Genomic DNA, 16,628 nt, shown 5'->3' on the forward strand with positions numbered 1-16,628 from the left:
AAGGTGTTTTTTTTTTTTTTTTTTTTTATATATCATGTGTTTGATTTATTAAGTACATTCAAACTGAGAGTATTGATTCCAGGGGAACCTTCAGGCCAAAAAAAAAAAAAAAAAGAAAAGAAAAGAAAAGAAATTCAGTTCATAATGCCAAGAAACAAGGGGTTCCATTTCTTTATGACCCATCCCACCCTCTGTGACTTCCTATGTTAAACTCAAGTGGGAGCAAGAAGTAGACTGTCTTGTCTTACTACATTCTGCCTTGTTGAGGTAACCAAACTTGGCATAAACTAGCCCCAATTACTCCCACTTCCAAAGAGCAATATTGGTTAATTTTTCTGAATTCTACAGGAATAATGTTTCTCTTCATGTAAATAAGGAAAGAATTTGTCTCAGTTCTCCTTTCCAGTTTTCTTGGACCCATAGGTTTTATAGAATAGTACATTTTAATTCCAAAGAAGATCTTGCTTATATTTCTCAATGTTCCAGTCAGAGACTAAATTTTAAAATCTTCTCCTGTTCCACAAGTGTTTCTTATACACACACACGCACACGCATACACAGACACACACAAACGAACATGTTATTTAATAAATTGACACTCCCATTTTAACTGATTATGTTGACACAGTCATGTGCCTATGTAAATAGAGAAGGGGAATATAAATGGGTGGTAGAAAAAAGGGACTGATGGAAAAGTCACTTAACAATTACGTAAGTTCATTAGTACCAGTACATCGTTTATTCTCCCTACATGCCATAACCATTGCCTACATATCATGATTAAGAAAATAACTGGGGGCTGGCTGGTGGCATTGTGGTTGGGGCATTGGACTTCCACATGGCAGACCATGATTTGAGTCCCTGACCTGGTGACTTGCTTTTTCATTTTCCCTTTCTCTCTCTTTCTCACTGGTCAAATAAAATAATAATAATAATAATAATAAATAAGATTAAATAAATCTTTAAGAAAAGAAAACAGTGGCAACATTTTTAAGACATTTTAGATAATTTTAATGTATTTGGCTTTTTAAAATTCTTTCATGGAGTATGTCAACCTAAGGAAAAACTAAGCCCATAGTATATCGGAAAGACTGTGTGCATGTGTGCACCTGGCTTACTGCTGACATATAATTCCTTGGAAACGCTGCTTTCCTTTGACACCAGATACAATGAGAAAGAAGGAGAAGCTTAGAGGAGCTGTCATTTAAGTGAAAAAGGAGTCAGTTATTTCTGGCATATTTCAAAATTGTGTCATATAAGAAGTTGATCTTCTATTGAGGTTTCCTATATTGAAAAAGAATATGATGGCATAGTTATCTTTCACTTTAGTTAAATATTAACAAGGTACACTATCAAATAATGAAATAATTTATAGGAAACATGTTATATTTTTTCAAATAAACGTACAATAAAATTACCTAAATGTATAAAATGCTTCTATATCCTTTAATGGATTTGGGGTTTTCTTGATCTCTAATCAGTACTCTAGTATTCTAGAGTCCATCGTTCTTCTACAGAAGCCATCATTGTTCATATGATTTTTAAAAATCACTATTTCCATTTATTGAGCACTTTCCACATAATAGGCCTTGTATTTTTTATGTATTACATTGATAACTCTATCAGAATGCATTTTTATTTACATTTAATCACTGTACATCTTTATAGTATACAGCATGATTCTTCCCAGCATGAATACAGTGCATAATAGTCAAGTCAGAGACGTTACCATATATATTATCATCAGCAGATAACTTTTTAATTTTTGTATCTATTAAATGCTTTGTTTTTTTTTCCCTGATCCCCTCCATACCACTATTACCCACCCCTTCCTATACTGTTTCTAGTATGTTTAGTTGCCCTCCCTGCTATTACACCTTCCAATCTTTCTTAAGACTAGTGTCTTTCCTAATCTCAAAAAATGAATAAATTCCACATCATCCCTAGGGATGGATTCTGAATTCCATTGCAGTCATCTGAAAAAATAAGAACTACTAATGCCTGTGAAATAACAAACCTAAGTGTATGTAATTCTTAAATTAGGAAGGATTCTCTAACTTAAAACACTACACCACCAAGCTACTGAAGTTGATTTTCTAGGTTAGAGGTCAACAAATTTCTGTATATGACCAGAAAAAATGTTTTCGGCTTTGTGGATCATTCAGTCTCTGCTGTTGTAGTGAAAAGCAACTGCAGAGAATTTATAAACCAATAGGTAAAGCTCTGCTCCAATACAGCTTTATTTATGAATGCTAAAATTTGAATTTCATATAATTTTTTAAATATTTTACCAAATAGTTTCCTGATCTTTTCCCAACCCTTCAAAAATATAAAGGCACTTACTTATCTTGTGGGCCATACAAAAACAGGCAGTGGACTGATTTTGGTCCACTGGCTTAAGTTTACCGACTCCTGCTCTAGATTCTCCCAGTGGCCTCCTAACCATTCCCAGCTCCTGCAGACTGTGATGGAACCAGTGCTTTGTTGCTCCAGCTCCTTGCCTTGCATCATTCCTTGAACTGCTCCCCGCTCCGCCAAATTGTTGGCACTAACCTATATCTACCTGACTGTCTTGTAAATATGGAAAATAGAAATAAGAGTACATGTATCTACATTTTAACTAGATGCATTCTATTTTTTCTTTTTAAATTTAATCATTGTACGTTTTTACAGCATACAATGTGGGTTCTAAAAGCAGAAATGCATTGCATGTCAGTCAAGTCAAAGATATTACTGTACACATTAACTTTCCATTCTTGTGTCTGTTAAATGTTCTTTTTTTCCCCTAAGTCCCTCCCTCCTACCCCCAACTGTCCACCCCCTTCTATATAGTCTCTCATATTTACACTTGCTATCTCTGCTGTTACATTTTCCAGTGTTTCAGTTTCTGCTATAAAGTTCAGACATTCGGTATATATTGAGCAGAAACATACAGTGTCTCTCTTTCAGAGTCTGACTTACTTTGTTTAGCATTAAATCTTCTGTCTTCATCCATGTTGTATCAAATGACAGCATCTCATTGCTTTTTATGACTGAGTAATATTCCATAGTGTATATGTGCTACGTTTATCAATCCAGTCATCTGTTCTTGGTCTCTTAGGTTGATTCCATGTCCTAACAATTGTGAATAGTGCTGTAATAAATATGAATGTGCAAGTGTCTTTCCAACTAAATGTTTTCTGATCTTAGGGTAAATATCCAGGAGTGGAATTACTGGATCATATGGTAGTTCTATTTGTAGATCTTTGAGGAACCTCCAAATTGTTCTTCACAGAGGCTGTACTAATGTTTATTCTGATAAACAGTGCTGGAGAGGCTGGTTTTTTTTTTTTTTTTTTTTTGTCATAGCCATTCTGACCAGGGCTAAATCAAAACCACTGGTATCTCTCTATGGTTTTTATTTGCATTTCCTTTATGATAAGAGACATTGAACATTTTCATATGCCTTTTGGCCATTTATATATCTTCCTTGGAAAGCTGTCTATTAAGCTCATTTATCTACCTTTTAACCCAAAATGTTTCAAAGACCTAAATATAAAGACTCACACTATAAAACTACTGGTGAAAAACACAGGGGAAACTCTTGAAGACTTTGGGGTAGGCAAATATTTCTTAAATACAACCCCCAAAGCACAGACAGTAATCCTGAAAATAGACAAGTGGACTATATTAGGTTGAAGAGCTTCTGCACAACAAAGGAAACAATAATCAGAGTGAAGAGACAAGCCTCAGAATGGGAAAGAATATTTGCAAACTATGCTTCAGATAAGGGACTGATAACTAGAATATATAGGGCACTCAAGATGCATTCTATTTCAGAGCTAAACGCTATTGATTTTACTAATAACAATAGAAATTCTGCATGGAAAAAGTCTAAAGGTTTGACAGAGAAGATAAAGGACTGGGAAAACTAAAGGAGACCGATACTCACTCAGCTGGAAGAAGAAAAGTTTAGGGATGACAAACTATTATATAGTTATTGTGTTATTGGTGATTAATAGCCCTCTTGAAATGAGAGGATTCTGTATGTGATAGTATAGATGAATCTTTTTAAGTCCTATTAGGAAAAAAATGCAATTAGCTCATCAACAGAAGAAGAGCATTATCTTTGTACATAGGAAAATATTAATAATCATAAAATGTGGGTAGCTATTCAATTCATAATTTCATTATAAAAGGAACAAGAAAAATTAATGGAGATTATATCAGAACAATTTAAATTAGATAGAAGAAAGAACAGTTACAGTCTATAAATTTTAAAGTTGGGACCAGCAGGTGGCGTAATGCTATGTCGCTGAACTCCCATGTAGTCAATCACAGTTTGCGTCCCGGACCCAGTGGCTTAAACTCACGCCAGGCGTGTGTGCGTGCGTGCCCAAGATCCCAAGAGGAGAATGGAGGAGAAGGGATTGCGGTGTGGCCATCCCCCCTGGGGAGTGACTTCTCGCTTTCTGTCTCTCTGTCTCTCTCTTTCTGGCAAGCGCACATGCGCCCTGTAGCAAAAAATTCTCAAAAAAAATAATAAAATAAAATATTTAAGTTTTAAGGCAGAGTCCTACATTATCAAGTGTAGAACTATAGTGAAATCTATCTTTGGCTTCGAATAAATGGAGAAGATGATCTATGAAAGTCATTTAAAACCCTTTTTCTGATAAGATGTGTGATTAGATTACTTTCTTTTATCATATAAAGTCCTCCCATTAATTACTTTGCTTATGTCAAGGACCAATCAATACTCTCAATTCTCTGTTCAGTGAAGAATGATAATGTACATTCAGTAGGATTTTGCTTGGCATGTAGGTGAAAGTCATGCTAAAGGCAAATGAAATTGTACTAAATTTTAAAAAGATATCCACTGACTGAAAATAGTAAAACACAGTAGTGGAACACGTAACTAACTTGTTATTAGCTGTGGAAGTTGCCAGTATTTGGAGGAAGATATTACAGAATTCTGCTATTTTAAATAGAGAATCTCATTCAAAAGTTGAATCATCAGTTTGGATTGCATTTGTCAGCAAGTAGCTAAACCTTATTCCAGTATCTTGATCGTATAACCCACTCAATAGACTTCTTACTTACATGTCACTCCCTAGAACTCTGTCATGTGGTCAACCAGAGCTTCAAGGGAATCTGCTAAATTGGATTTTGTTTTTAGTTTGGTGCTTCTCTGAGCTGTGTTGTGGTTCTATTAGGAAACAAAAAAGCAGGATTAGGGGAAACAAGAAATTGGGTTAGCAATCAGCAATGTCTGCAGTAAATAATATGAACTTTTCAAGTCAAAATATATTTTATGCTTTTCATCAGAGTCCTCATAATAGCCTTATTTCTCTGTGCCCTTTTCAAAATGAATTACTCATTTACTTTAATTAATGTATTTATTTAAATTTGACCAGGGCAGGAGGGAGTGAGAAAGCAAGCTGCCAGGTCCAGGACTTGAACCATGATTGGCCATGTGGGAATCCAGCACCCTAACCATCGTGCCACCTGCCTGTACCTCTTGCTTTTTAAAAAAGAGAGAGAGAGAGAAAACAACGAAAGGATTAATGGCTTCAAAGTATACATGAGAAATTATTGTTAGTATAGAGAAATTATTATTAGTCTGGAGAGGAAATAAAGCCATAAGCTTCAGAACATAAAATAAAGAGGTGTATATTTTCCTTCTCAATTTAAAATTTTACTTCTTTTTTAAAAACTTACATTTAATCACTGTACATCTTTATAGTGAACAACATGATTTTTCCCAGCATGAATACAGTGCATATTAGTGAAGTCAAAGACTTTACCATATACATTATCATCAGCAGATAACTTTGAATTTTAGTATATATTAAATGTGTTGTTTGTGTTTTTCCCGGACCCCCCCCCACCACATTACTCACCCCCTGTTTCTCCCCCATACTGTCTCCAGTATCTACAGTTGCCCTCCTTGCTATTATATCTTCTAGTCTTTCTATTTCTGCTATAGAGGACAGACATTTGATATCTATTGAGTGGAGACATACAATGTCTGTCTTTTATAATCTGACTTGCTTCACTTAGCATTAAGTCTCCCATATTCAACCTCTTTATATCAAACGTGAGGGTCTCATTGTTTTTTATGACTGAGTAGTATTCCATGTAGTACACATGCCACATTTTTTCAATCTACTTGTCTGTTCTTGGACATTTGGGTTGATTCCATGTCCAAGCAATTGTAAATAATGCTGCATTAAACATGGACATGAAAGTATTTTTTTCTGACTGAGGATTTTCCTATCCTCTGGGTAAACATCTAAGAATTCAATTACTGGGTCTTATGGTAGTTCTCTTTGTAGGTTTCTGAGGAACCTCCATATCATTCTCCACAGTGGCCGTACTAATTTACATTCCCACTAAGAGAGTAGGGGTTTCCCTTTTTACCACATCCTGGCCCTCAATTATCATTCTTTATTTTAAAAATTTGCTTCAATACATCAATGTTTGTTCCTATATGGAGTGTCAACCTGGAGACGCAGAGTTGAGGTGTTTCTTCTTCATTGTGATTTTTAAAAATCTTTTCTTGCCACATATTTAGAGCAGAGAAATGAAAGAAATGACAAATTAAAAGTTGTACTTAAATTCCAGAAGAAAGGAATCTTAGCAATTTCTGCAATGACAGAAATGTGTTAGATTCTTACATTATCTAGTCTAATGTAATATGTATTAATCGTTCATATTATTAATATAGTATCAATAATTACTATAAGAGCCACTCTTCAAGGATCTCTTACACCTATTAATATATATGCTTTTATTTTGATATTATTATTTTTCACCTAAAATGAGAAATAATTGTTATATTTGAGATAGAAGATAATTTCTGTCTTTCTTTCTTTTTTTTTAAACAGCGACAGTAGAATGTTACAATCCGAGAACAAATGAATGGACCTATGTTGCCAAAATGAGTGAGCCCCACTATGGCCATGCTGGAACTGTGTATGGAGGAGTGATGTATATTTCAGGTAAATAGTTATCATGTGAACACAATAGAATACATAACCTCTTAACTATATGCCATCTTTCTGTATAGTGGTAGTAATAATGATACTTTAGAAAAACGGATAATCAAAATTGAATTTATGTTTATTTTGGAATATATTTTTGTGTATACCTTTGCATATGAATACCTTGGGTGTTCTGTAAGTTTCTAAGACTAGCGGCAAACCAATCCTGCTGTAAATGTGTAACTTAGAAAAAACTGGAAAGCATTCAAATTCTACAATTTGCTTTCCAGTCTCCATACTTTGTATTCTAATAAACACTATTCACGTTCTCTATAGCAACAGTTAGTTTGCTTATTTAATATTTAGCTGCACTATATAAGAAAATATATAATCATATATAAACTTATTGTGCATAAAACATGCTACTAGTTTGCATAATAAAATATGCAATAATGTTTAGTCTCTATTAAATGTAACTCATGATGTGTATTTTCTATTTCCTGAGCATGGTAAATGGGATTATACTATGGGCATTATACATAATTCTGTGCTGGCTATCTGTGTTTTAGGCATATGCAGACATATTTTCCTATTTAAAAAAGCTAAAATGATTATAGTATATTCAGTGTCCCAGCAACACCTTTCATCCTCATATTGTTGGTGTTTGGGTCATCCTAGAAAACTTAGAAAAAAGCATTTCTTTAGTGTATTGATCACCTCTGGTATTGACCTTCGACTTTGTTTGGTTCTTCTCATTTGGTCCTAACGTAGTCTTCCTGTGACAGTTTTTCCCACTTAAAGGCCTGCCAGTGCCAGGCCTGCAGTTACATTATTAAAAAACAAAGGTGTTAAAGTGATGTTTGTGGTCTGATTCTCTGAATGCTGCCATATGAAATCTGTAATTAAGAAAGATCAGTGAAAGGACAGTAGTGTGTGTTTGGCAGGCTGCTAATGTTCAATTCATGAGCAACTATGGGACATCTTATATTGAAAGAGCCACCCTATCATATGCTCTGCTAATCGATTATTTACACCATCTACCTATTTTATGCATGTAGCTGCTGTACTAACTGTAATAAGTGCTCCCAATCCTCTGTGAAAAAAACTGACACCTGCATTGTTTTAGTGATGCTTTGCTATAACTGGTATATCTTGCAGAAACGGCCTTCTCAATCAAAAGTAGGATTGTAGACACAGCTTATTTTCAAACCAAAAAAAAAAAAAACCTGTTTTCTGTTCTGTGAATTCTGTAAAACACAGACAAACTATATAGAAATGAAAACAGTTTTTGCCTCTGGCCAGTTGATAGAGCTTCGAATGATATGGCTGAAGATTAGTGTAGTTCTCTTCCTTGTCTGCAAGAGACATAGTATGATACCTTGATTCTGGAGACTGATTTATATGTGATCTAAGAATACACTTTGTAGATGCTGGGGAATCAATAGATTAACAACAGACTTCACACAGATAAGATTCCACATCTATACAGTATTCTGATTCTTTAGCTTTTAAAAAGTGTTTTGTGAGAGCAGATGACATTACTCACCCTCACTTGCCCACCAGAAACTACAGAAACAAATAATTCTGAATATTCTTATAAGCCTTTAATATTTGCTCAAGACTTGCACAACTTTTCCAAAGTGCTTTGATAAATATCTCCATTCATAATCACAATCCTAATGAAACAACTAGAGGACACCTTCTTATTTGGAAAGAAAGAAAATGACCGCTTGGAATTTAAAGTGCTCTATCCTAGTGCCACTAAAAAGCAGTAAGAAGTGAATGATGCCTTGTAGTGGGAATTTACTGCAGACCCAACTCTTTAAGAGTGGCTGGAAAATATTTTCATTCAGTAAAGCCTCTGAAATTCCATGGGTTTTTATTTGGGAAGATCATTGCAAGAATATAAGCTTTTTTTTTTTTTTTTATTCTTGTGGAGGGTGAAATGTTATTTTCTTTATTTTTAATCCGGAGAAAATATTCCTATAGGGCATATGTTTAAAAGAACACCACTGATAGGCTATAATGTCATAATATGAATCTACAAGTTAATTATCTATGACAGAGAGCCTTTCCTTACTTTTATATTTTTGCAGTAATTTGTTTACCTCACACCTATGATTTTCATTCTTTAGGAGGAATTACTCATGACACTTTCCAAAAGGAGCTCATGTGCTTTGACCCTGATACTGACAAATGGATCCAGAAGGCACCAATGACCACCGTCAGAGGTCTGCACTGCATGTGCACAGTTGGAGAGAGGCTCTATGTCATTGGTGGCAATCACTTCAGGGGAACGAGTGATTATGATGATGTCCTAAGCTGTGAATACTATTCACCTATCCTTGACCAGTGGACCCCAATTGCTGCCATGTTAAGAGGGCAGAGTGATGTTGGGGTTGCCGTCTTTGAAAATAAAATCTATGTGGTCGGTGGGTATTCTTGGAATAACCGTTGTATGGTAGAGATAGTGCAGAAATATGATCCAGATAAAGATGAATGGCATAAGGTTTTTGACCTCCCAGAGTCCCTTGGTGGCATTCGAGCTTGCACACTCACAGTTTTTCCACCTGAAGAAACCACACCATCACCTTCTCGAGAGTCCCCACTTTCTGCACCTTAGGATCATCTCTACAACTAAGATGCTGTAGTCCTATCTTTGCAATGTGTCATTCTCTTCTTTTTCCCCCCTTAAGTAGAATATATGTTAGGATTAGCCTCCAGTAATTGATACAGATATTGGAAAAAAGATGACATTGATGTTATTTGTGCTGTTCGTTTGGCCTAGAATGTTTATAAAGTGGTAACACAACCATTCTGGAAATATATCCCATAGAAGCTGATGTTTAACATAAAAATAACCATTCTGGAAATGTATCCCATAGAAGCTGATGTTTAACATAAAAAAAAAAAAGCGGTATTGTCTATGAAATGTTTCTTCAGTACTTTTTAAATGCTGTGTGCTGGGTGTAAAGTATTTGTCATCTTGCATTAGTAAACCCAATAAGCCAAGTCGAAGGTGGATTATAGTAAATGTACAACTGCTCACTAGGTTTCAAAGTAAAAGCTTTTCCTTTCATCTTTGACTGGAAGATGTCAAAGGGAGGCAGCCTGCTCCAACAGGGAACAATACACGAAAGGTTGCCAACTCGCATGAGCTACCTCCCTCTTTTCATAAAGTATTTTTGATGTATCTGTCAGCCCACCTGACTGTGTGGGCGCGTTGAGAACATATAAAGTTTCTTAGACACACAGGAGAACTAGCTGAAAATCACCAATGCTAATTAAAAAAAAAAAGCATGGATCCTTTACTTATATACAAGGGTTTGAGGTTTTTAAAGTATGTATTAATAACACACAGACACACACACACACACACATCAAATAGAAATTTTTAAAAAATTGGTGGCACATCAACTAAATACTAAATTTCAAAATATTTCTTCCAAAGAGCAGCTTCTGTTAAAATGGGAATTCAGTATGCACATACCAAATGCACACGTGTAGGACCATACTGAATTTAGATGGATAAGGGCTAGAAATTTTAAGTAAATTTGTCACTTGACCAAATTTTATCTTCAAAAACTGTATTCTATTCCTTCTCCTTTGCTGTTGAGGTAACTTATATATTATATGTATTCTGTATACTCTCAGTTCATAAGGTTATTTAGCACAAGGTATAGCAGCTTTACCTGGAGAGCTGCTTTTGCTCAAAAATTTCAAGTTCCATGTTTTATCTTTTTGTGTTCAATAAAAAACATTTAATGTCATTTTAGTCTGAGATATCTCATTATTGTCTGATTTTATTTCCTTGTAATATTTTTTTTTCTGCATGGCAAGATGAAAGTGTTCAAACTTAGAGCATTGAGGAGTTTGGGTGAGTGAATATTTATGACTTTTATTCAAGGTAAAAGAAGGGTTTGACCCAGGCTAAACTAATGAATCAAAACTAATTGCTAGTGGGCCAGCCAGGTGCTGTGATGGTTAAGGAAGATGGTTACCACATAGTTCATTGCATGGTCAGAATCTACGACCCAGCAGCTTCTAAAGCACACCGGATATGTGTGCTTGCATGCTAAAATCCTGAGAGGAGAACGGAGAAGGGACTGTGGTGTGGTCATCATCCCCTTGGAGTGTTTTATCACTTTCTATCTGGTGAGTGCACACGCCCTATAGCAAATGTTTTTAAAAAATGGAAAAATTTCTGCTTGTCTTGAGTTAATTTGTAGAAGATGCTAATTGACTCTTCGTCACCCCCACAGAACTGCCAACCATATCTAAAATAAGAGCAGTTATATTTCTTTCTTTTTCTTTTTTTTTTTTTTGAGAAAGATTTTTGCTATAGGGCACATGTGCTCACCATAGAGAGAGAGAGATAGAAAGCGAGAAATCACCCACTAGGGGGGATGGCCACACTGCAATCCCTTCTCCTCCAGTCTCCTCGCGGGATTTTGGGCTCGCACACACACGCGCCCAGCATGAGTTTCAAGCTGCCAGATCTGGGACTTAGACCATGGTCAAGTAGGTGGGAGTCCAGTGACGTAACCATTTCACCATCTGCTGGTCCCGAGAGCAGTTATATTTCTGAGGTCACCTTCCTTGATTTTCAAGAGGATCCTTCTTGAATGAAAAAGGATTGGGTAAAATGGGCTCAGAGATTTAATCTTGACCTAGGATTCTAAAGGAAAACTGTTTTTGTAAAAGATTATTTGAGAATTATGTTGATATCTTATTGTGGAGACCAGCAGATGGTGTAATGCTTACATCGCTGGACTCCCACAGTAGTCCCGGACCCAGCTGCTTAAAACTCACGCCAGACTGGTGTGTATGTGTGTCCAAGATCCAAAGAGGAGAACGGAGAAGGGATTGCAGCATGGTCATTCCCCCTGGGGAGGGGGAGTGATTTATCATTTTCTGTTTCTCTGGTGAGCACACATGCCCTATAGCAAAAATCTCTCAAAAAAAAAAATCATTTGTGATCTTTCCTATTTTATCTGTGAATGACCAGATCAAATCCAAACCAAAAATTTAGGGCGGTTCCAAAACAATTGGAAGGTCACCACAGTACCTGCCTTGAGTTAAACGTAATTAAGAAAACAGTTTTCTCATCAGAGGCACTTTTGATTATTGAGAGAAACCTGGAGTAAATTTGAAAGACCTCCTTAGGCAATACTGTTCTTAAATCAGAGCAACTGGTCTGGTGATACCAGTTACTTGCTCATACAGCCAGAGTGGTTTTAGCCATTTGCACATAGTTATCACCTGCTTAAAAGTGGGGGGGGGGTGCATGGGTATACACAGGACAGACTAATAATGATCCTAAGATAGTCCAGTGCGGGTGTGTCTGGTCAGGTGGCTCTTCTCCAAGCAGCAAAAGTTCATTCCATCCTGTGCCTTTTCTGCTTAGAGTCATCTCCAGTCTGTCAGTAAATGAAAACTGGGGGAGTGCCGCAGTGGGGGCTGTAGTGAGCAGGTTCAAAAGAGGCATATATCCCTTCTGTCCACATTCCACTGGCCAGCAGTCAGTCCTGTGTCTACATATAAATGCAAAGGGAACTGGAAAATATCAAATAGGTGTGTGCCCAGAAAGAAGAGGAAATAGTCTTGATAATCTGCTAGCAGTCTGCCACAGGGAATAACACAAAGCATATACAATTCGGTTTGACAACTTACCTTTTCTGCAATCATGCCATATGTTATTTAGAATAGCAATTAATTTCACAGTTTACTGTAAGTGCTATTATTAATTCTAACAGCTGGGAAATTATTACATTATTTCCTTCACAGTAAATAAACAATTTTTCTTTTTCTTTATGAAAAAATACCTGACAGTCATTGGTTGGCTTTAATAAGCATTTCTCACACTTACCTTTCTTAGGTTGTTGATCTACTTGAAAAAGAATTTATGGAATCCAATAAATTACAAAGGGTTTATCATTTTCCTTCTTGGTCAATGTTGCTAGTATTTAAATGCTGAAGAAAGATTTACTTTGCTTATTTCTGTAATTTTAGAAAACTCATCTGATAATCAGTATTTGTCCTGAACAGTAAAATTATGACCCTACACAAAACTCTTTCTTGTTTCTTGATTTAGGGAATTAAAAATTATATATATGTGTGTGTGTATATATATATACATATATTTCAGATATACATACCCAGCTCCACTCCATAGTGCAGTGGTTAAGTGCTGTGCATAGGGAACTGGATCCCACATGGCTGTGGTTCGAATCCTTGCCCCAGTGGCTTGAAAAACACACTGGGCATGTGTGTGTGCACAAGATCCTGATGAGATGAAGAAATGGAGGTAAAAGAATTGCACATAGCCACATCTCATTAGGGGCGCTTTCTCTCTCAGGTGAATGCACATGCCCTGTAGTAACTATTAGGTCATCAGGAAAGCCATGACATACTTTTCTGTTTTTCAATGCAAAAATGTGTCATAATTTTCCTGAAGACCCAATATTTATGTGTGTGTGTGTGTATGTGTGTGTGTGTGTAATAAAATACTTATTTGGAAGTTGCTAACATAATTTCCTCATGGTAGCTCATGATAGAATATGCAACAGGACAATTAAGTGGTGTTTTATTTAATTAGTTCCACCAGGTGACCTTTTATTTATTTTTAAATTTTAAGGGTCTTTGTTCTTCCCAAGAACAGGAAGCAGACATTTTTATGTGTAAGTTAGCTCTTCTTCTAATTCTATTCTTGACTCATCTGCCTTTCCTTGTGTTTTTTATTTTCAAGCCACTAAACCTAAGGTTTACTCTTTTGTATATATCAGATAGTTTTTTAGGTAGGTGGAGAGACAAATAAATGTGAAGCAAGTTATCAAGGATTAAGATAGCTATTTTTTATTAGAATTTTTTAAAATATAACAATATATTCAGTCATTTCTATTTGACCAGAGTGGGTGGAGGGAGGGAGGGAGGGAGAGAGAGAGAGAGAAAACAAGAAACCAAGCTGCTAGGTCTGGGACTCGAACTGTGGTCGACCATGTGGGAGTACAGCGCTCTTACTCAACACGCCATCTGTTGACCTCGAGTTATCTATTTTTCTTAAAGTTTGCTATAAGGTGCACATGCTTGCTAGAGAGAGACAGTGAGAGATAGAGAGAGGGAAAGTGAGAAATCACTCCCCAGAGGGGATGACCATGCCACAATTCGTTCTCCTCCATTCTCCTCTTGGGACTTTGGGCACACACACACATGCTTGGCGTGTTTTTCAAGTGGCCAGGTCCTGGACTAGAACCATACAGTAAGCCATATGAGATCCAGCTGCCTTAATTTATCTGCCACCTGCTGGCCCAAGAGAACTTTATTTCAAACTGGTCAAATAATGCAGTGTTTAAAGACTTTTGGTAATTATGAAAATGAAAAATTTAAAAGTATAAGAAGAAAACAGTAATTTATAAAAGCTCTCCCTAGCAAGATAACTGTTGTTAAATATTCATATTTTGTTTTTCAAAACTATAATGTAAAAAGCAATATTTTGTGATACAGAGTACATTCTGCTACATCAATTTATTGAGTTGTCATAAGAGTCATGATGCAATTTTTGCATAGAAAAACTTTGAAAAAATGCATCATGACTTTTCTGACAATCCAATATTAACTTTTGATATGAAAGACATCAATACAATATTTTGGATAAGATTTTCTAATGTTTTTTAAGTGACCTTTACTCTTTGGTGGTGTGTTGAGCTTTTGGCAGTTTAAAGAGTATTAAATATTTGGGGTAAGAAGATGGCATAGCAGTTACGTTGCTGGACTCCCACATGACCAGTTGCTGTTCAAGTCTTGGACCCAGACTCTTGAAAATCACACTGGGTGCATGTGCATGTGTGCACAAGGTCCCATAAAGAGAGTGGAGGAGAAGAAGACGGGATTGTGGCATGGACGTCCCCCCTGGGGGTTTCTCATTTTCCCTCTCACAGTCTTTGTCTCTCTCTCTCTGAGGAATACAAGTGCTCTCAGGCAAAAGCCTCAAAAAAATTAAATATTAATGTGGTCAAGTCAGATGACTAGTGATGCCAGATAATAAACACATTTTTTCATCAGTGGCCCTAAATTGTGTAATTCAGATCTTATAGATCTTATAGTTGATATTTTGCCTCAAGTTAAATTTAGTGTTCCTTGCTGTCTTCACTTATCATGTATCACCAAGTAGTTATCAAGTGCCTTTTTACCTTGCAAGAGTTACTTGGCAACATGTCTAAGATAAAAACAGAATGTAAAAAGTTAGAACAAAGACCATACTGCTACTGGGGGAGAAGGGGAACCATAACAGGACTTGGCAAACTTTTTCTGTAAAGAGCCAGTAAATATTTGAATCCACGTGGGCCATATGGTCTTCATCACAACTCTTCAACTCTTGTAGTGCATAAAGCAGACATGGACAATATGTACATGAATGAACATGGATGTGTTCCAATAAAACTTTATTTATGGACACTGAAATTTGACTTACATGTAATTTTCATGTATTACAAAATATTGTTCTTCATTTGACTTTTTTGCAACCATTTAAAAATGTGAAGGCTGGGGACCAGTAGGTGGCATGGTGGTTAAGGTGCTGGACATTCTTACATTCCCACTTGACTACAGTTCTAGTCCTGGGTCTAGTGGCTTGCTTTCCCACTTTCCCTCTTCTCTCTCTCTCTGCTCAAATCAAATGAATGAATAAATAAACTGAATAAATAATTTTTAAAAACTGTGAAGGCTGTCCTCAGCAGGTGGGACACAATTACCCACTCAATTACCCACTTCAACTTAAGCAAGTAAAAAAATAAGTCACAGACCAGTTTTCTTCCACAAACCATAGTTTGCTGACCCCTCATTGTGAACTTATTTCATATCAATTAATGAACAGTCCTATACCTACAAAAACAAACAAAATAATGTGTACTTTCCTGAACTCAGTTTAGTTGGGTACATAGGTACTTAAAAGGTAGTATGCTGAAAGTTATGGTGGGTGTTTAAAGAGGCAACATCTGAGCAATGTCTTGAGTATAGGTGTTTGTAAAATGAATGAATAGAAAGCTTGGGACCAGCAGATGGTTACATCTCTGGACTCACCCATGGCCGACTACGGTTTGAGTCCTGGACTCAGCAGCTTGAAACTCATGCCAAGTGTGTGTGTATATGCCCAAAATCCCGAGAGGAGAATGGGGGAGAAGGGATTACAGCGTGGCCATGACCCCTGGTGGGTGATTTCTCACTTTCTGTCTCTCTGTCTCTCCAGCAAGCACACACACTGTATAGCAAAAATCTCTGTTTCTAAAAAAAAAAAAAAAAAAGAAAGCTAGAAAAAAATCAGGGCCTGCCTGAATAAAATATAACTTTGGTGGCCACAAGTGTACACATAGGGGCAGGCATATGGCATGGTAGTTAAGATGCTAACCTCCCACGTGGTTGACCACGGTTTGAGTCCCAAACCCAGTGGCTTGAAAATTCCACCAAGCAAGTGTGCATGTATGCCCAAAATCCCAGGAGGAGAATGGAGAAGGGATTGTGGCATGGCCATCCCCTCTGAAGCATGATTTCTCACTTTCCCTCTCTCTGCTGTCTCTATCTGGTAAATCCATGTGCCCTCTGGCCAAAAAAAAAGATTAAAGCATATATATATATATATAAATGGAAACTACAGATAATTTTTTAAATCTT

General features: G+C 36.4%; 1 protein-coding gene across 6 annotated transcripts in view; it reads left to right on the forward strand.

Annotated features, from left to right (window-relative positions):
• KLHL13 (kelch like family member 13) overlaps nucleotides 1–9,820 on the forward strand; it is a 137,024-nt gene extending 127,204 nt beyond the window's left edge. For all 6 annotated transcript variants that reach the window (XM_027768174.1, XM_006168274.3, XM_006168271.2 and 3 more), the window contains 2 exons: nucleotides 6,867–6,980; nucleotides 9,098–9,820. In XM_027768174.1, the coding sequence (XP_027623975.1) occupies nucleotides 6,867–6,980; nucleotides 9,098–9,585 (602 nt within the window). In that variant the 3' untranslated portion in view covers nucleotides 9,586–9,820. The remainder of the gene's footprint in view (nucleotides 1–6,866; nucleotides 6,981–9,097) is intronic.
• The last annotated feature ends 6,808 nt before the right edge of the window (nucleotides 9,821–16,628 follow it).

This window comes from Tupaia chinensis, unplaced genomic scaffold (genome assembly GCF_000334495.1).
Source record: "Tupaia chinensis unplaced genomic scaffold, TupChi_1.0 Scaffold145659_1, whole genome shotgun sequence".
Lineage (NCBI taxonomy): Eukaryota > Metazoa > Chordata > Mammalia > Scandentia > Tupaiidae > Tupaia > Tupaia belangeri.